The sequence below is a fragment of the Pantherophis guttatus genome, chromosome 1 (genome assembly GCF_059756535.1).
Source record: "Pantherophis guttatus breed Tessera chromosome 1, ASM5975653v1, whole genome shotgun sequence".
NCBI classification, from domain to species: Eukaryota; Metazoa; Chordata; class Lepidosauria; order Squamata; family Colubridae; genus Pantherophis; species Pantherophis guttatus.
In genome coordinates this window covers 293,144,518-293,165,957 of record NC_142063.1, presented here as the reverse complement: position 1 = coordinate 293,165,957, position 21,440 = coordinate 293,144,518, and the positions used below count along the sequence as shown (strand labels likewise).

General features: G+C 39.4%; 1 protein-coding gene across 1 annotated transcript in view; it reads left to right on the top strand.

Annotated features, from left to right (window-relative positions):
* The first annotated feature begins 304 nt into the window (after nucleotides 1-304).
* The window catches only part of LOC117671425 (calpain-14-like), a 47,513-nt gene continuing 26,377 nt past the window's right edge, over nucleotides 305-21,440 (top strand). The window contains exons 1-10 of the mRNA XM_060692627.2: nucleotides 305-553; nucleotides 2,783-2,852; nucleotides 3,690-3,811; nucleotides 4,663-4,799; nucleotides 4,913-5,087; nucleotides 5,804-5,869; nucleotides 8,587-8,672; nucleotides 10,136-10,210; nucleotides 14,494-14,657; nucleotides 17,584-17,759. Of these exons, the coding sequence (XP_060548610.1) occupies nucleotides 305-553; nucleotides 2,783-2,852; nucleotides 3,690-3,811; nucleotides 4,663-4,799; nucleotides 4,913-5,087; nucleotides 5,804-5,869; nucleotides 8,587-8,672; nucleotides 10,136-10,210; nucleotides 14,494-14,657; nucleotides 17,584-17,759 (1,320 nt within the window). The remainder of the gene's footprint in view (nucleotides 554-2,782; nucleotides 2,853-3,689; nucleotides 3,812-4,662; nucleotides 4,800-4,912; nucleotides 5,088-5,803; nucleotides 5,870-8,586; nucleotides 8,673-10,135; nucleotides 10,211-14,493; nucleotides 14,658-17,583; nucleotides 17,760-21,440) is intronic.

Below are 21,440 nucleotides of genomic sequence, written 5' to 3'. Positions count from 1 at the left end.
TGAATTCCACTTTCCCTCCCAGAAACTTAGGGTGGTGTACATGATTCTTTGTTTGCTTTTTAAAATGTGATGTTGAAAAATCAACCCACTTTGTTCCTTAATATGATACATCCCACAATGTTGTAATTGCCTGGGAAGAGCCATAGAGTAAGTGAGCGAATGAACTTGCTTGCTTATTTACTTATTTACTTATTTAAAATGGTATCTTTCCAAACAGGTCAAATTTGGATTGAAGAACATCTAGCTTTGGAAAAGGGAGTTAGAACCACTACACAGATCCAGAACAACATTTTGTGACACAGTTATGCCTTTTCGGCAGCTATTTTGCATACGCCAACAGAAGAGGAAGCGACAGCAATGGCGGCCCTCGAAGACAAAAAGCTTCGCAGAGCCCAATAAGCTTAGCCAACAGAACTATCACAATTTGCTGGCAGAATGCTTGAAGAAAGGGTGTTTGTTTGAAGACCTGTCCTTCCCAGCAGATGTGAGATCCATAGGCACAGGACCATTTCTCCAGAAATTGCCTCAAAAGATACAGTGGAAGAGGCCACATGTAAGTGATGCAATGTGTATTACAGGAACATTTTATTAAAAGAAAGAAAAAAAATGGTTTTCTGAAATCTTAGAAGGTATGGAGGACCTGTTTTACAAAGATAGTCTTTGCTTAATGACCATTTAGTGACCATTTAAAGTTATGATGGATTCCCAAAAAGACAGTTATGACCTGGATTTGAAGTTGGGTGACCCACCCCTGTCACATGGTCACATTTTGGATGCTCGGCAACCAACCAGCCTTTATGGCTGTATGCAGCATCTCATGGCCATGTGACCATGATTTTTTGCCAGAAACCAGTGTTTACTTTCAGTTTTCAGTAAAAACCACCCATTGTGGACAATAAGTTGGTTTAACAAGCATGACATTAGCTTAATGACTGCCACATAAAAAATTGTGTTGGTCATGTGATGACCTGCTTAAAAACTGGCACAACATACTTACTCTATTCAAGTATAAGTTGAAGACTACCCGTGGAGGTATAACATATGTTTTGCAATTCACAGATCCCAAGTTCAAGGCCAGACGATTTAGTTTAAAAAAAAAAACAGATAATGGAAAAGTTATTAATTGCAGGCTTCAGAGAGCTACAGTCAGGGTAGATCTACTCAACCCCTTGCCTGTACCAGGGACTCAGTTTTCTGAATGCAGGAATGGAGGTTATATTGTGCTTGCTATTCCCAGCCCTTTGCAAATATATCCTGCTCTTGTGTTTTCCAGCATCAATTCAGAAGTGCTATTTTTTAATGTGAGACTTAAGTCCTTCAGAGACCGACTGCTCTAACTGAACCTCTCTTTTCCAGTGGCTGACTGCTCTGCTGACTAACATTGCCTTTCTCCCCATTTTTTCTTTTAAAAATACTTGCAGTTGATTCATCAGTGGGCTGTTAACTCAATGAACTATCCCCATCTCTAGAAGTTCATGTTCCGTTTAGCCCTTACATCCTCCAGTGGCTATCCCTTTTATAAATTTCTGCTTAGGCTAAGGTAAAGTAGATTGCCCTTGCTTGCTTGCTTGCTTGCCCTCTGTGCACAAATATAGCTTCCATTCCCTTTATTATTGTTTTTTCTCCAATATCATGAAGTTGCAATCTAGTGATGTTTGATAATACTATCTTTGATAATATGTCAATAGAAGAGAATATTTGTAGCTCATGGTTGAACTTAGAGTCCTTGGTGCACCCTCAGTTTGGTTGTTTGGTTGCAGATTTGACAAAGTAACTATCATCATTGGTGGGAGTGGATGAGGGGTTTGCTCCCTGTTTATGCGCAGTAGCTTGCCTTGTCAGTGTGGGCGGGTGTATGGTTCCCTCCTTGGTAGTTTGATTATGACATTATTTTTCTTTGTTTTTCTGGTGTTAATCCCTCCTTATCTGGTTGTAGGTGGTTGGTGAGGATGTTTTTTTAATTTGCTCTTTTTGTTTCCTTCTTAGCTTTTTTATTATCTCTTTTGAATGATGTATAAGTGTGGCTTATGTCTACAATATGTGTCTATTGATGGCTGATTTATCTAAATGTCAAGCTTCTAGGAATTGCCTGATATTTTTGGTTTTATTTGACTTTGGATTTTGGCTTGTTGGTAGATATATTATTCTTGGGCATATAAATGCAGTTTTGAGTGGATCATCATTTTTTTCTCACAAGAATAATACTAGTTTCAGTATTTCCTGGGAAACTAAGAATGCAATTATCTGATTATGAAAGCTCGGGGGATAAACACTGTATCAACAAAAGATGCATTATGTTAAAATATATTCACTTTATCTTTGAAAGAATGAACAGGCTGCAAATTTATGTTTACATGACAAATACATTCTGTTAATATTGATTCCTAAGAAAAGTTTGACTCATCACATTTCTAGGTCTTCTTTTGATTCTCATTTAAATGTTCATCACTACCAAATGCCACTGTATTTATGTTTTGACGTATTCAATTCAGAAGTGAAAACGGTAACTTGGTCAGGACTATTCTGATTTCTTGGGACTGGTCTCAAATCATATATTATAATGCTGGCAGGAAGCACTTATTTGTTTCTAGGTTGATCCTTGTTTATATGCTAGATTACAAACTCCCTATATTACACTTCTTTCTTGAGTTCCAACATGTTTCCTATAATAGCAAAACAAAGTTGCTTATATTATTATAAATGTATTTATACAATAAGGCACTGTATAAACATAGTCCTGTGTGGGTTTAAAGTGGCTTATATATATACCTATATATTGCAGGAGCTGCACAAGAACCCAATCTTTTATTCTACCAACAAAAAAAGGCTTGCTCTATGCCAAGGACTGATAGGTAAGAACTATTTCAAGAGAGAATGCCATTTGTATGAATATTTAGAATGCGTCAAGGTTTGCTTAGATCCATTTCAAGAGCTGTAGCTCTGGAAAAATCCATTCTAACCTGGAATGGTCTGGCAGAAAATAGGCTGCTCCAAATTGATCTATGCAGCCTATATTTGGAATTATCAGAATTCTGCCTCTACTTATTTGGTATATGTGCAGTATAAGCTTAAATGGCTGTATGTTTTTAGATGAAATTTCCAGGAAAGTTAGCCTATGAAAAAGAATAAACTTTCATGGAAGATTCTGACTTGAAATAAGGCAGATTAAAACCAACTGCTCCAATTTAAGTAAAGGACATTTTGCTACCCATTTGGGATTTCTTCAGCAATAATAACATACAAAAATCAAAATATAAAGTCAACTACACAACCATAACTATATGTGAATGGAACAAAAATGCCAATTCTAAAGAAAATACTGTATCTGTAACTTAATTGCCCAGAGTCACAAATGTGAAATGGGCAGCTTTACAAATTGAATAAACAAATAAAATTTCACTGCAAGTATAAAAGGTCTGCTTTCTAACCTAAGTTTCAGTTACAAATTTACTACTGAACTTGAAATGCATTCTACACAATAAGGCACAAAGTTATATCTGGCCTATATTAGACAATTCCTGGTTAATTATAAAAGTAAGAAATACCATAAAAAATTAAAAAAAACTTTTTTGCAAAAAAAAAAAAGTAATGAATACCTGAATATGTACTGCCTTCTATTTAGTGCCAGAAATAAGGTGAACAAGCAGTTTTTAGATTACCTTCTGTTTTCTTTAACCATTTTGGCACAGAGAACTGCTGGTTTTTGGCTGCAGTGGAAGCTTTAACATTTCATGAAGACATTTTGTTTAATGTGGTACCACAAAACCAGAGCTTTGAGAGAAAGAAATATGCTGGAATATTTCATTTCAAGGTGAGCATAATCCCCAGTACAGCTACCTGATGAAACATTCTAACTGTAAATATTTACCTTCCCCAACATAGTGCTCTTTAGAGGTTTAGGATAGGAATTGCCATTGCTATGGGCCTTTGCACAAGGGAATAACAACATAGAGGGAAAATATGTGTCATGATGCCATTGTGTGAATGACGTTTTATGTACCATGCTTTATATTAGTCATGTGAAATAGTAGATGCAGACTACATAATACGTGTGTCATTTGCACAATGATGCATGTGAGATTATTGTGATTAGGATTATTATTGCAAGGAGGAAAACAGCCACATAATCCTGTGAAACAAATCAAAAAGATTATGTAGTCTGGATACTTAACTTTTCAAGCAAGAAAGAGCTTTTCATCGGAAGTGTTTTAATTCTATCAAATGCATGCTCCTCCTTGTCACTTCAGACCCTGGAGATCCATCTTACTTTCATATAACCCGAACTCATCTCTTCAAACATTATTGTTTTGGTCATTATCATATTACTGTTGCAAAAAGTTCACTTATATTTTCCTGCAGTTATGGCTTGATCCAGGGGTGGTATTCACTTACCATTGCTATTGGTTCACAAATGTGAGCGCACACGTGCCACCTCTGTGCATGCACAGGACCTTCTGCGCATGCGCAGAACATCAAAAATAGGACGTGATGACGTCCGGGCGGGTGGGCGGAGCCTCCCGCAGCCTCCGCTACCGGTTCACCTGAACTGGATACAACTGGCTTGAATACCACCACTAATCACCAATGAGCAGGATTAGATAATGCCCTTTCTCCGTCTTTGAAACAGGAGCATGATCGTTGTGTGTTCCCTTCCTTTTTCAGTTCTGGCATTTTGGAGAATGGATTGATGTTGTAATAGATGATCGACTACCAGTAAATGAAGCTGGTCAGCTTGTTTTTCTCTCTTCTGTTTATAAGAACCTATTCTGGGGAGCTCTTCTGGAAAAAGCTTATGCCAAGTATGTTATTTCCCTAGCATTCTGTCATGGACCTTATTCAGTCTATTTAAAATCTATTGTTATAATCATCTAACATCCATTTTAAAAAATACCTGGCAAAACTCTCTTGGCAGGCTGTGTGGTTCTTATGAAGATCTACAGATTGGGCAAGTGTCGGAAGCTCTGGTAGATTTCACAGGAGGAGTTAATATGACAATAAAGTTGGCTGATGCACCACCTGATCTCTGGGACATCTTGACAAGAGCAACCTACAGCAGCTCGCTCATGGGATGCCAGACTCATGCAGGGGTAAGCGTTTTCTTTTCTTTTTCTCACATTATTATTAAGAATTTTTGTCCCATATTTCCCTGTATGTCATTTATTGAAGTAAGTGAGACATTTCCCCTCTTAGCTGCCCAACAAAGAACATTATGTGACAAAAGAGATTATTTTAATAAAAGAGATGAAAAACAAGATTTTTGGTGCCTTCTGTTAAGAGCGCAAATAAAATACTAAGAACTTTGTTTTTTTTAAAAACAAACAAACTCTAAAACACTCGCATTAATGAAAGGCATAAATTATTTGTCATTTAAGAGTATCTTTTCTATAGTCCCATCTGTCTGAGAAACATTTTGGAAGGAGTTATATAAATTGTATTATATTTTATACAAAAATGTAATTTATTTAAAAATGAAGCCTGCTAATCAGATTTTGATGATTTTACATGTGGAAAGAAAAGATATTGCTGTTATTCTTCTTTTTCTGCACTATTCTTTTAAAGCTCAATTTATGCTGCACCTCAGCAATTTTCTTATTTTTCTAAGCTGAATATTTTTTTTATCCCCATAACTTCACAATAGCTTGCAGAAAGTTTAGTGAGGAGTTTAGCTCAAACTGCTTGCAAGTATTCACAATGAACCAACTACCAGTTGTTTTCACTTAAAAGCAGACTGTATTGGTTCTACTAGGCATGAAGAAAATAGTTCATAGCATGGTGAAATATATTGATTTTGTTTTTCCTACAGCCAACGAGGGTCCTAGCGAATGGCTTAGTGGCTGGTCACGCCTATGGTGTGACTGGCATTCGAAAGGTAAGTGCACACTTGCTTTGATCATTCCAAACATGGTTTCCTTAATGGGTTTATATTCTTACCTTCTATCTTAACATGGCAAGAAAGAAATTTGTGTGTTTAGCATTTTTAAGCAGTGGATGAAGCCAACAGTTCATTTTGAAAATATGGCTTATCTTTATTGACTCATACCTGACTATTTGATTTTCTGGCTTTCATTTTGCATTTCTGGTTATCTGTTGTTTAACTTACTATAACTCAGGATTAGACAACCTTTTGGTGACTGAAGGCCAGATTTAATATTTTTTGTATGCCAAAGGTCACTGTAGTTGGGGCACTAATGCAAGTAGGAAGGCCATGTTGAGACAGGTGGTATCAGAACTTTTTGTTTTGACTTTTCTTAAGCTTCAAGGAAAAGTTTAGTGGAGCTTTTTAAAAACAATATTATGATGCCAGTTTAAGAACTTATACTTTGATGCTTTTGGTGTACATTTTCTACCTCAAAATGAAGAACAATTCTGAAGCTGATGTTCAGCAGCTAAAGACAGAAAAGATTCTTAGGGAGCACAAAATAACAATGTGGAGGCTATATGTATTTCAGGCCTTATAGTGTCATTCATTCTTCTTTTCTTTAAACTGCCAAATTATTCTTGACTAGAAGGAATGGGTATACCTACAAGGCTCAGAAAAGTGAGAACCATTTGCTAAATACACATATTGTATTACGCCACGATGTGGTTTGCTGTGGGAATCCAGCTAATTTTGTATTTTTCAGTAAGCCATGATTTAGGTTAAGTTGTGAACCAGATAATTTTAACTGCTGTTGCAGATAAACTGCAGTCTCTGCAAATAGGCCATAAAAGCCAGTCTGAACTAGTGGTTAAGGCACCAGGCTAGAAAGGAGGAAAATGAGTTCAAGTCCTGCCTTAGGCATGGAAAGCCAGCTGAGTGGTAAAGGCCAACCACTATCTCTCTCTGTCCGCCCAACCCACCTTACAGGATTGTTGCTCAGGGGAAAATAGAAAGACGATATGTTGGATACATTTGCCACCTTGAGTTATTTGTAAAAACAACAAAGGTGGGATATAAACAAACAAAAATTGGCTCTTCAAAATCATTAGTTGAGCTATTGAATCTTACCTTAATCAAGCTCATAAAGCTTTGCTGTGTTGCCACTGATGGCAGATAGAAGAGGGTCACTGAAACCTCTGCTTGTAATATTGCCCTTATACAATTCAAGATTAGCTACCATAATACCAAGTCCTGACCACTTCAATGGCCTTTTTGAAACAGAAGTATGGGGGCCCTTAAGGAATATGCTGGGGCCTGCACCTGGAGCAGGGAAAGGACTAGAACAGGGGTCAGCAACCTGCGGTTTTGGAGCTGCATGTGGCTCTTTCACTCCTCTGCTGTGGCTCCCTGTCACTCAAAATATGCATCACAACAGCCAATGTGTGACACCCACCGGCACACGATTTATTGAGCTTTTCAACCCCTAGTAGGCCAACCATGGATAAAGCCAAGAAAATAAAAGTTTCAGAAGAAAACAGAATGTTTAATTCAACTACATATGCTAGCTTTGTGGCCGCTCAAGGCACAGGAAGGGTTTTGTAGCTCTCGGTGTTTTCTTTTCAGTGGAAAACGGGTCCAAATGGCTCTTTGAGTGTTTAAGGTTGCAGACCCCTGGACTAGAGCAAAGCAGAAAACACTAGGCAAAAACCTGTATTTTTCTTAGACCAACCCCAACCAATTTATTTATAAGCTGAATCCCCATTCCTCTTACCTTAGCTAGACTTAGAATCACTAACTTCAATAACTGACTGAAAATTCACAGTAATGAGGAAGGGGCTGGGGAAGCCCATGTAGGGCTGTCACATATAGACTAAAGCTATGAATGATATTTTGCAAAACCTGTGAAGGCACAGAGGCAGCTACGGAGCTGCTTTACCATATTCCCTTTAATGGCATGAATAAAAGATAGAAGAGTAATAGCTAGCCTCTTGTGTAAATCAAAAACAGTAACTGTTTCATGAGCTCTGCTGACAGTAGCTAAACTAAGCTAAGCTGAGCAAATTTTATCTTGCTAAAATGAGGACAGTGGGAAATGGAGGGGTCTAGTGTTTTCTTTTGCAAATCACATGGCCAAAACCATGAGTGCATGCACTATATCTAGTTTCCACTTTGCATACTGAATGCAAGCCACCCAACCACATTTTAACCTAGCATGGTATATGAAGTCAGCCCATGTGGTTAATTGCTGATTCAGTATGCTGAATAATAGATACTACAAATATATCTCACTGTGGTAAAGAAGACTGGAATTAGATTATTTCTGTATACAGTTCCAATGTTGAATATTGATGGTCAACTTCAGATCCCTCATAGCTCTCTCCATGGTTCTTTATCTTTGTATTTTAGACAGGACGCCCCTTCTAATATAGATTATCCTCTTTAAAGTTAGAATCATAGCCTTCTTCCCAGTTCTCCATCACGTCGCCTGTACATTTGGCTTCTTTTGGCAAATGGCAAACTATTTATTGATGGATAAAACCTGGCAGAATATATTATTGGGCTTATGGAACCTGGATGCCCTTACAAATATTTAGGCATCAAGTTACTCAGTATTTACTAAATCCATACTGGTATCTTGTATTTTACTTAGAAAGTTATAGTTACCCAAAGCAATGGAAAGTTGAAGAATAATTCTTACTGTAGCAATCTGTTATTGTTTCCCAAAGGTGACATGCAAACATGGACCTGAAAATTTAGTAAGGCTAAGAAATCCCTGGGGAAAAGTTGAGTGGAAAGGCGATTGGAGTGACAGGTGAGTCCTTACAGCAAAACGAAGTGACACTTCAGATGGATGCAATCTCAATGCCACCTGCAGGCAGAGATTAACACAGACAAGGTCATCAGTTAGAACACAACACTGAGCTGTTTTGAAAGATCAGACAGCACTAGTGGAACTGAACTTGGGTGAACCTTAAACACATTACCAGAAAATAAAACATGGTGGTGCAGCTGTATGAAAAAGAAACTTTATAACTTTCCCTAGTTTCACCCATGACAGATTAAAATCTCAGCAGTGTGATTTGTTTACTAGGAATTCCATTAGCCCAAATTAATTGGAGACTTTTAAATATGTCTTTATCAAAAGTGAGGATATCAGCAACTTATATAAGCAGTTATGATGGGGCTGAGAAAATCCATAGGAAGTGAATCTTTTTCTGCTAAAGTTTTGATAAAGCTTTCCTTGATAGCACTGATTTTTAGTTGCGATACTATTTATTTGTTGATTTAAAGATATAGAATCAATAATAGCAGATAAATAAATTTATCTGTAGTTTAACAGAATATGAATGCACTAATTATACAAAAATGAACCTATATATTAACAATAATATATGTGAGGAATCCATAGAAAGTAAATTTACATAGTAAATCAGCTGACTTCTCCTTAAAAGATTATTTAAGACTTCTTCTTTATATGCAAAAACATTTTGAGAATTACCTAAAAAAAGAGGGGAAACATTGAATTTAATAAGTATTTATGTATTTTGCACTTTTAAATTTAAATTTAAACTGCACTGTTTAACATCCACTCATTCAGCAACTGTATGACGTGCTGAATGAGTCATCATAGTTGTGGCTGTTGTGGTGTCCCTGCGGTCATATTATTGAGTTTCAGGTGGTCAGTGATTGGCTCACAATTATGACATCACAGTGTCCCATGGTCACATGATCACTATTTGTGACCTTCACTGCTGGCTTCTAACAAGCAAAAGGGACGTTGACAGGAGATCGCAAATGGCAATCACATTATCATGGGATACTGTAACCATGCAATATTTGCCTAACAAGAGCAACTGGGGCTGACGGAATCGCTGTTGTAAATTGGCATGGTTGCATGACCTCATGCCATATAACCACATTATTTAGTAATAGAATTGCTGGTTCCAATTACCATCAGTAATTGGGGACTTCCAGTAAAGAATCAACCAAATTTCAGGTATTATCTGAAAATTCAATTTCCTCTGAATTTTGTAATGCAATTTTCCAACTAAACATTATATATCAGGTAAATAAACATGCCCCATTAATTTAGGGCTGGAGAAATGAGAATAGGTAAATTTTGGGTGTCCAGAGAAAGCTGTAATTCAGCAGAAGCTCTTTCTAAACTGAACGTGTTGCCTGGTAATTCAGACCTTCACTGAACCTGTAATTCTTAATGCATCAAAGCTGAGTGAGCTCTGTTTTACAATCATCTTTTTTTTCATTTTACTTTAGCTCTGGAAAGTGGGAGCTGCTCAGCCCCAAAGAGAAGATTTTGCTACGAAGAAATTCCGATGATGGAGAATTCTGGTACTTTCATGAAATAATACATGGCTGTATCTTTCAATCTATTCTTTTCCCAGATGCTTTTGCTCAGTACCGGTATTATTTTGAACAATTTTCTTTGTTTAAGTTCATGCCTCTGAATAGAAGTGGTATTGCTGAAGCAGGGAAAGATGAAAAAGGGAATGGGTATCAGACTGCAGGCCTGTTGCTCCATCGCTCATGGGGTGAATCACTTTCTTCAGTGATGTGCTTCACTTGAATCACCTTCCAGTTGAACTCTTCATCAAAGCTTTGCACAGCCACAATAGGTTTACTCAATCCAGGATACCCCTTAGCTCTAGCAATCAGAAATAGTAAAATAAATTATGTGCCAGAAGAATACATCAAATTTTAATATTCAATATATTCAAATTTTAATATTCAAATGTAGAGCTGGTGTGTAATTATCACGTTAAAACATCTATCAGATAACAAATAAAGATAATAATCAGATATTTGGTGAGTATGTATCAAATTTTGAGTAGTCAGAATCAGAGGTGGTATTCAGCCGGTTTGGCCCAGTTCAAGCGAACTGGTAGTGGCGACCTGCGGGTGGGCCTGCCCACCCGCCCGGGTGCAATCCTGTCCTATATCGCTGTGTTTTTGATGCTGCATGCATGTGTGAACCCACCAGGGGTGGGTTCTACTTACCTTTACTACCGGTTCGCAATGGGATCACATGCGCAGATCTCTGATGATGACATCTGGGGCAATGGGCGGGACCTCCCACCGGTTTTACTACTGGTTCTTGCGAACCGGTCCAAACTGGGGGCAACCCACCATTGGTGTGGAGGGTGCATGTGGAGGGTGCATGTGAACGAATTGCTGTGTTTGATGTTGCACGCATGTGCGGACTGGTCACAGTCTGTGTTGGCAGGGGGGCAGAGGTTGACCCTGAGGCACCTTATTTGTGGGGTGCCACAGGGGTCGGTCCTCTCGCCCCTTCTGTTCAACATTTATGTGAAGCCACTGGGTGAGATCATCCGTGGTTTCGGGGTGAAGTATCATCAGTATGCTGATGACACTCAGCTGTACATCTCCACCCCGGACCACCCCAATGATGCCTTTGAAGTGATGTCCCAGTGCCTAGAGGCCGTGCGGATCTGGATGGGGAGAAACAGACTCAGGCTCAACCCATCCAAGACCGAGTGGCTGTGGTTTCCGGCGTCCCGATATAGTCAGTTGGTGCCATCACTGACTATTGGGGGCAAGTCATTACCCCCCACGGAGAGGGCTCGCAACTTGGGTGTCCTCCTGGATTCATGTCTGTCTTTAGAAGAGCACTTGATGACTGTGACCGGGAGGAATTTTCATCAGGTTCGCCTGATCCACCAGTTGCGTCCCTTTCTAGATCGGAACTCCTTATGCACGGTCACTCATGCCCTCATCACTTCCCGCCTGGACTACTGCAATGCTCTCTACATGGGACTCCCTTGAGGAGCACCCAGAGGCTCCAACTGGTGCAGAGTGTGGCCACGCGGGTGGTTATGGGAACGACGTGGCGTTTCCATGTAACACCTCTCCTGCGCGAGCTGCACTGGCTCCTGGTGGTCTTCCGAGTGCGCTTCAAGGTTTTGGTTAACACCTTTAGAGCGCTCCATGGCTTAGGACCTGGATATTTATGGGACCACCTGCTGCCACCAGTAGCCTCTCACTGGCCAGTATGCTCTCATAGAGAGGGGCTCCTCTGGGTGCCGTTGGCCAAACAGTGTCGACTGGCAGCCCCCATGGGGAAGAGCCATCTTTGTGGGGGCACCTGCTATCTGGAATGAGCTCCCCCCGGAGATACGGAGGATCCTGGATCTACACATCTTCCGCCGCGCCCTCAAGACTTTTTTATTTCAACAGGCCAGCCTGGCCTAATGTTTTCCCTTTTAACTTTTTAAATTGTAAATTGTAAATTTGTCTTCAGTATTGGGGGTGTTTTAATTTGTCCTGGGCCAAATTATCTAATGTGGTTTTATACTGTTTTTTAAATTTTGTAATTTATGTGTTTTACTTTTTGGCTGTTCACTGCCCTGAGTCCTTCGGGAGTAGGGTGGTGTATAAATTTAAGAAAATAAATAAATAAAATAAATAGTGCATGAGAGCAAATTGCTGTGTTTTATGACGCTGCATGCATGTGTGGATGGTGCTTGCGTGAGCTCACATTTCTGGTGCTGGGTGAACTGGTTGCTACAGTATGTGAAGCCCATCTCTGGTCAGAATGAATATGAATATTTGACTCCAATGTATGTAGAGGAGGATTGTTAGAAGCATACCCGAGAGCTAATAAGAGACTCCTGCATAAAGAATATTTAGTTCAGTAAAGAATACTTAGTGACCAATAACAAAGTAGGGATTTTGATGATGTCAGAGAGTAGATGTGTTTAGTTTGCAAACGAAAGCATTAAGGTAGCAATAGAACTTAGACTTATATACCGCTTCACAGTGCTTTATTGCAACTATCTTGAAACTTCCAAAGAGTATTATGCAAAAGAGTATTATGCTAACTCGTTTTCCATTGCTCCAGAATGCAGTCTTACAATTAATGGTAAGAAACTGCAGAGAAACACTTTCCTCATTAAATATTAGAAGAACTTCCCAACTATAAGAGTTGGTGTAGTCTCAGAAAGTAATGGACTAAGTAGTGGATCAATTACAGTTATTGCTGCATTTCCTATATCCGTGATGGCGAACCTATGGCATGTGTGCCACAGGTGGCACACGGAGCCATATCTGTGGGCATGTGAGCGTTGCCCTAGCTCAGCTCCAGTGTACAGGCGCGTGCTGGCCAGCTGATTTTCGGGCCTTCTGGGCCAACCAGAAGTTGGGAAATAAGCCATTTCCGGCCTCCGGAGGGCCTCCAGGGGGGTGGGGAAGGCCGTTTTCATCCTCCCCAGGCTTCAAGAAAGCCTCTGGAGCTTGAGAAGGGTGAAAAATCAGGCCCATCGTGCCATTGCATGCCAAAAGTGGGAGGAGCCGGGGGGGCAAGGAACATTGAATTCTGGGGGTCACCCCTGCGTGTCCCCCAAGGGTGAAATGCTCCCAGATTGGACCGGACCGCCTGATCTGGTAGCGATGGCGGCGGGTGGTTCAGAGAACTGGTAGCAAAAATCCCTGCACCCCCGCCCTACCATGCCCAGTTCAGCCACACAATCATCAGAGGCTTTTTTTTTTTTACTTTTAAAAGCATTTTTTCTACAACCTCTTCCGAAGAAAAAATGCTTTTAAAAGTAAAAAAAAAAAAAAAAAAAGCCTCTGATGATCGCGCGGATCATCAGAGGCTTTCCAAAGCATTTTTTTCTGCAACCTCTTAGCCAAAAAGGTGGTTAAAAAAAATGCTTTGAAAAGTCTCTGGCAACTCCCAGCTGAGTTGCCTGATCGGCAGAGGTATTTTTTAAAACGCCTCTCTGACGATCCCAGCTGAGTTGCCTGATTGGCAGAGGCTTTTCAAAGCATTAGAAAAAATGCTTTGAAAAGTTAAAAAAAGGTCATATTAACCCCCCTCACCAAGCCACACCCACAGAACCGGTAGTAACAAATTTTACATTTCATCCCTGGTGACCCCCTGAGCTCCCCTCGCCTTTGGCACGCGGTGGCAAAAAGGTTAGCAATCACTGTCCTATATGGAGTTTAGAGGAGATGAGATGAGATTTGAATCTAAAACTTATTATAAAATCAGACACATCTTACTCCAACCTATACCAATGAAATTCTTGCAAGTAGTTTATGTTTGGTTTAAAAAGGGCCATTTGTGAAAATCCAAAGCTTGTCACACATTTCCACATACATTCATACTTGTCATCACATGTGCAATCACATGCATACATTTCACACAAGCATATGCACAATGGTTTCACACATATGCGCAAATGTACACACACATACGCTCCGTAACTACAGAGCCAGAAAGTTATTTATTCCATATTTTCATATTATAGCATTTTTTACCACTAGGTGGCAATATCAACATAGATTTTAATGTTATGCTTTTTGACAAATAACATTCACCAGGTAATTTTTCTTTGCTCTTGCCTTTTCACTCTTACAGTCACATTCATGTTTTAGCACTAATGATATGTCAGGCATTTTACACAAATCTGCATTTTGTTTTATCTTCTCCTTTGGTGACACCTATCCTCTTTATCAATGCTAATTAGACAAGGTGACAGGTGATTTTTTAAAAAAGGTAGGTTGTTGGCCATGCCACATAATCAAAGCCCTGTTCCTGGTTTTTCTATCTGGTCATAAAACAAGGTGTTTTTTTTTTATTTCTTTAATCATAGGATGTCACTGGAAGACTTGAAAATTCATTTTGTGGATCTGATGATCTGTAAATTGACTCCTGATCTCATGAGTCAGGAAGATGGGAAAAAGTGGATGTGCTCTACGCATTTTGGCAAATGGATCAAAGGAAGCACAGCAGGTGGCAGATTAAAGAACTTCAGAGGTGAGACTTCCCGGGGAGATGAGGTTTGAAAAAATAATGCCTTGGTTTAAGGAGCTGTGCATCTGCTCCCTTATAATAATGTCTATGGAGCAACTTGAAGGCAATCATATAATATTGAATGATATGATATCAAAATGCTCAGTTAACTCCTGCTGAAGAATTCTTCTTAAACTATTTCTGTTGAATAATGATGTGCTTCAGCACGCACATCAGCTTATATGTGAAATTGCAAAAAAAAAAAAAAAAGTGATTCCCCCCCTTTGCAGAGTTGGTGGGCAGTTTTGCCACAAGCAGGAACTGATAAGAATATAAACCACCTTCAGGTTTCAACAGATGTATTGCAGGTGGTCCATGCTTAACAATGGTAATAGGGACCAGAATGCCCATTGCTAAGTGATGCGGTCATAAAGTATGATGTTATGTGACTGCATTTGCTTAGCAACAACAATCCTGTTGTGATTGCAGGACCTCACTAAGCAAGTGACTAGGGCTTTTGACTTCCTGCCCGCTTCCTTATTTACTTTGCTTGTGGGAAGCAGGCCGAGAAACCAGACAAAGGAACTGAGTGAAGCTCATAAGAGTTTTCATTATTTCCTCCTCCTCTTAAGCAGGAGAAAAAACACAAAGTGCCAGGTTATTTATTGGGTTTTTGGTGTGGGATGGCAAAGCAGCTACTTTATGCATTTGTTGTTCCAAAACCAGTGGCTCCAAACCCAATTCTGCCTTATCTTGATGGGTATTATAGATATTATTCAGTTTGATGCCATTTGATTCCAAACGGCTTTGGGCAAACCACAAAACACCAGACAATATAAAAAAATATAATAAAAAGCAGTAAATAATCTACCAGAGGGGGTTCTAGCCATCGAATGCCACAGTCTTGGAGAACAACCAGGTGTTTATGATCCCCAGAATGTCAACAGGATTGAAGCCATCTGATCCGCAGTGGAATCTTATTGCAGAGAACAGCCACTGTGGCAGAGAAGGAGCACTTCTTGGGTACTGATAGATGACATGGTTTAATCGGAAGAACCTCAAATGTGCCAACTTAAATCTTAAATTAGTTGGGCAGATGCCACCTCAAATATCCAAGGTTTATGCTGTATAGGGCTTTATACATCATAACCAGTACATTGAATCACACCCCAATGCAGGTTTGCAGAGAAAAGATGTCATATATCAGGGGTGAAATGCTACCAGTTTGGACTGGTTCACGTGAACCAGTAGTAAAAAAATGCTACTGGTTCGTGTGAACCAGTATTTCCGACGATCAGCTGGGCAATGATCAGCTGTGTCATGCGATTTATATTAACTAGAATTGTTAGATTTCCTGCTTTCTAGCTAATCTAAATTGTGTGGCTCAGCGGATTCCCCCCCCCGCTGTTCTACTTACCTTTGCAGGCTTGGAAGGCTTCAAAATGTTACTTTTTTAGCACCGTGTGGGTACACCTCAGGTGCACATGCGCACGCTCGGTAGCAGACTCACAGAACCGGTAGCAGATTTCAGAGGATTTCACACCTGTCACATATGCATATCACTGCTATGCCATTGCATTCTGGACCAGTTGAAATTTCTCAGTGGTATTCAGTGACAGTCTCCTATAGAGCACAGTCTTCAAGCTGTGAAGTGTTTAGGACATGAATGTCCATCTGAATACCTTCTCATCTGAGGAAAGGGTGCAACTTGCACATCATAGTTGCCACGTGTCCATCAAGCAGGAGCTGTGAATCCATGAAAGCCCCAAGTTGGGCACTACTTGGAATCCCCTCCAAGGCTAAAAATACAATATCCCCCTAAAGTAAGTTGTCCCAATAACTGTATCTACCCAATCTTGATGGAACTTAATCAAAGACTTGCACCACATTTAGATCCACTCAGCTTTGATGCACTGGGTCAGAACTGTCTTACTTGACTGGACTGGGGCTGAAGGATCTAATTGGGTATCATCAGCTTATGAATGATACCAAACCCCAAACTGGTGGGTAAGCTCATCCAGCAATTTCACATACAGTACATGTTGAATAAGAGTTGGAGAAAATCAGACTTTTGTGGCACCCCGCAAAGGAGGAGTTGAGAACAGGAGTGTTTCTTCCATCTAACACCTACTAAAACCAGTCCTGAAGGAACGTAGAGAAGCACCATAAAATGTCCCCTCCCTCATTCCCAACCCTTCGAGCCAGTCCAGAAAATCAAAATTGTTATACACTATTTTCTAAAAATAAAATAAAATAATGGATTTGTAGGAATGGTAACAATTATTTAATTTCTTTTGTTTTATATTACCTGTGTGTTTGACATGTTGCTGTACGACCTATAGTAGATGGTGAAGGGCATTGATTGGGTAATAGTTTTTGCACTCTCCTATTAGTAAGCAAAAGATTTCATAGTATTCACTATTTGCTGTGTGTTCCAATGTCTGTAGAAGTAAAGATGATCAAAGATACAGCTTCAAAAAGGATTTAGAACAATTGGAAAATATAAATGAAGCCATATGGAAATGGCTACAGTCTTCCTCAAAGTGTTTTGATCCTTCCAAATATTTTGGCTTGCAGGTTCTTTTATTCATGATTTGGCCATGTTCGTTAAGGCAAATGGGAGTTGCAGTCCAAAATATTTTGGGAGCACCAGATGGATAACATTCTCTATTATGGAACTATATAACTGCTAAGGAAGACTTTTAGTTCTTTTAATGTATACAGTCTTACCTTGGAAAATATTTTTCTTGCTTGCTTATTTTAAGCCAGATCAGCTAGATCAATAAAACACTTTATAGTCTATGTGACATTTTTCTTAATGTTAGCTCTATTCCATTTTTGTGGATTTTTGTTGTTATGGTTAGCAGTCCCTTCACATAAATTTCACAACCAGACCACAGAATGACATTCTGGGGACTGAGGCCTGCATTTTTGTCCTTTCCTCCCTCAGGCTCTTTTTGGATGAATCCCCAATACTTGTTGAAAGTTTTGCAAGGCAACGGAAGCAAAAGATCTTTATACTCCTGCAGCGTGTTGGTGTCTCTGATCCAAAAACATAGTGGCAAACATCGGAATCGGGTCCCTCATTTGCACATAGGCTTATCACTCTATAAGGTAAAGAGAATTGTGCTTAAATGGGGGTTTGAATTGCTCAAGATGAAGAGAAGGAAGCTCCTTCTTTGCCAAGCAAATACTATAAAGATCAACTTCTTTTCCAACATGGGACTGTGATCTTAACCAACAGAGATGTCCCAGTTCCATCAAATAGGAGCTGAATATTTAGTCATTTTTTCTTTGCTTGAACCTTTTACTCTTTTTCTTTCTAGTTTGTATTTAAGTTTTCTTGTTGCAGTTAGAACTTGTAATAATATATTAAAAATATTTAGCTTTATAAAGATTGTTATTAAATTAAGATAAAGAGATGATAAACTACAAGCAGAAAAAAAAAGAAGGGCCAGGATTACAAGAATATCATGTAAAGAAAATATAGATAAGATCCTACACCCAAGTTTTGCATAGCAATCAAAACCTTTCCTGATTTGACAATTCCCTAGTAAACACACCAACATTTTCTACTATATTTAGCACAATTTCTTGTACACTTTAAAAAAGGTGCAAAGGGTTTTAAAGCAGGGGTGAAATGCTCCCAGATTGGACCGGATCGTCCGATCCAGTAGCTATCTTGGCCTGTGGTTCGGCGATCTGGTAGCAATGGCAGAGCGAAGCTCCGCCCACCCACCCAGGTGTCATTACTTCCTGGTTTTAACCAGGAAGTAATGTGTTTTTTACCTTCTGCATGTGCGCAGAAGGTTTTGCGCATGCGCAGAAGGTCTGCATGCACATGTGACGCGCATGCGGTGCATGAGCCTCCGAAACGGTAAGGAAGGTAAGTAGATTTGTCTCCTGTTTTAAAGACAATGTAGGCCTAAACAACCCTCCCTGCAAAAGATTAATCAACAATGGTAGAGGGTCTGGTGGGTTGCTACCGGTTCGCCCCAGTTCAGGCAAACTGTTAGTAGCAGTGCCAAGAGGCTCTGCCCACCTGCCCGGACATCATCAAATACACTCTGCGCTTGTGCAGAAGTGGTGCGCGTGTGAGCAAACAGGTAGCAAAGGTAAGTGAAACCCACCACTGGTCTGGTTGATGAGTTTAGTGCTTTCATGTTCTGATTAGGTCTACCACTTAACAATTCTCACTTTTAAAAGCCTTGGTGTTTACTTGTTGACACATGTCCTTTCTCTTCCTTCTAGGTGGACCAGGAGGTATGTAGAACCTTTCCATCTTTTGTGTGTGTGGAAGGCACAGTTTGATACCATAGTTCTTATACATTACTTTCCCTTGCTTTTTTACCGAATTAAGGTTAAGCAGAAAATGTGCAACTAACTTCAATGAACGCAGCAAAACTGACTTTCTGCTGTATTAATTTCTGCTGGGAATATGATTTTCATTTATTCAGAGTCTGAATGTTGGAGACATGATGTTGAAGGTAGACAATCTGAAGTGCAATAGACTTAAATTAGTAATGAAGAACATGTCTCAGTGATTGCAATGGATTTATTTTAAGTAAGATCATACATCATAAAATACGTGAGTCTTTATGTGAAAATGTTGAAATATATTGCTTTCAAGGGGTGAAATATTCAGACTGAAATCTTAATAATTTTTGCTAGAAATTATTCTTGAAATTGTTCACAATCTTGATATATATTTTTTTGCTGTTCCAGATCTGAACACTGTCCAATGTGAGTGTTTAGATATGGCATTCAGGTGTATAGCATTCAGTACTCCTTGTTCTTATTTTAGATAAGCTACTTAGGGAAATTAGAAAAAAATGACTGTTAATACCAAAGTGATTGAATACATTTCAAGATAATGCACTTTATGACTTAATTAAGGATTAATGGCAATGTTCCTGGGATATGCCCAGAAGTAGTAGACAAGGTTGAGTGAGAAATGGTTTTATTACATTTTTTTCCCCTTTCCCCCCCTTTCTTTTCTGGCTCTAATAATTATACATTCCTGGGAGATGTTCAACTACCTTTTTGGCTGATTTGTGGAAATTATTTGTAGATGCCACTAAATCGATATGAACATTTTTCTCCACTGCATATAGCTAGCCCTAAATAATAGTTCTGGGATACTTCATATCAAATAAGTTGAATTTTTCAAATACATGTAATAAATGTATTTTGGATGAGAAAAAGCTGCATTCAGGAGATTAGATGCCATTGTTCAGCAGAACAGCTTTTCCAAACATGAATATTCTCTAACATTTGATTTCCATCTCTCGGGATTATTAGTGAAGCCCCTGTAGTTTGGTGATTTCTGGAAGAGCAGAAATCTAATATTGTAATTGTTTTTCATGTTTTCATTTTTATTCAGAAATTGTAATTTTTCTTTATTCTTTTTTTCCTTTTCTGTTAACTCCACTTTTCCCTAATATCATTTTTAGATACTATCAGAAACTGATCTGACCACATTCAGATTATCACCAAATTTATAATAGAATAGAATAACAGAGTTGGAAGGGACCTTGGAGGTCTTCTAGTCCAACCCCCTGGTCAGGCAGGAAACCCTATACCATTTCAGACAAATGGTTATTCAATCTCTTCTTAAAAACTTCCAGTATTGGAGCATTTACAACTTCTGGAGGCAAGTTGTTCCACTGATTAATTGTTCTAACTGTCAGGAATTTTCTCCTTAGTTTTAGTTGCTTCTCTCCTTGATTAGTTTCCACCCATTGCTTCTTGTCCTACCCTCAAATGCTTTGGAGAATAGCTTGATTCCCTTTTCTTTGTGGCAGTCCCTGACATATTGGAACACTGCTATCATGTCACCCCTAGTCCTTCTTTTCATCAAACTAGACATACCAAGTTCCAGCAACCATTCTATATATGTTTTAGCCTCCAGTCCCATAATCATCTTTGTTGTTCTTCTCTGCACTCTTTCTAGAGTCTCAGCATCTTTTTAACATAGATTTTTACATAATATCTGTATTTTTTTCCAAACATGTTCATTTTACAAATCCATACATTAATGTAAAAGTGTACACATTTTCACTTACAATTCAAGTCCATTTTCATGTGCTTTGAAAATGGTTTGGAAAAGTATCCTCTCACAAGAATCTGTGAGAATGTGAGCACAGCACCTCTGTTTTAGCAGCCCAAGCCCAGCAGGACCTCGGGGGAGGGAAAGTGGGCCCAAAGCCCGTGGAAACCCAGTGGGGCAGGAAGAGGGGGGAGATAGCTAGGAAGGGGCACTGCAGCATCCCTGCAGTTGGTCATATGGGCAAATGACTACAGGGGCACTGCAGTGGCTCTAATTTCAAAACTGGGTCATAAGTAGCCTTTGGGGTGTGTGTGTGTGTGTGTGTGTGTGTGTGTGTGTGTGTGTGTGTCTGTCATAACATTGAACAGTCACTAAGTGACTGGTCATAAGTTGAGGACTACTTGTATGATTTCAGGCCAGGGTGAAATCCAGAAGGTTCTGACAGGTTCTGGAGAATCGGTAGCGGAAATTTTGAGCAGTTCGGATAACTAGTAAATACCACCTCTGGCTGGCCCCGGAGTGGGGTGGGAACGGAGATTTTGCAATATCCTTCCCCTGGAGTGGAGTGGGAATGGAGATTTTGCAATATCCTTCCCCTTTTGCAGTATCACCAAGTCACGCCCACAGAACCGATAGTAAAAAATTTTGGATTTCACCACTGTTTCAGGCTAATGATCCATGAATTAATAACATATTCTGGACAGTTTTGCTTTAAATCAATACACTGGACAATATTTTTTTCAAAAGTTTTGTTTTCT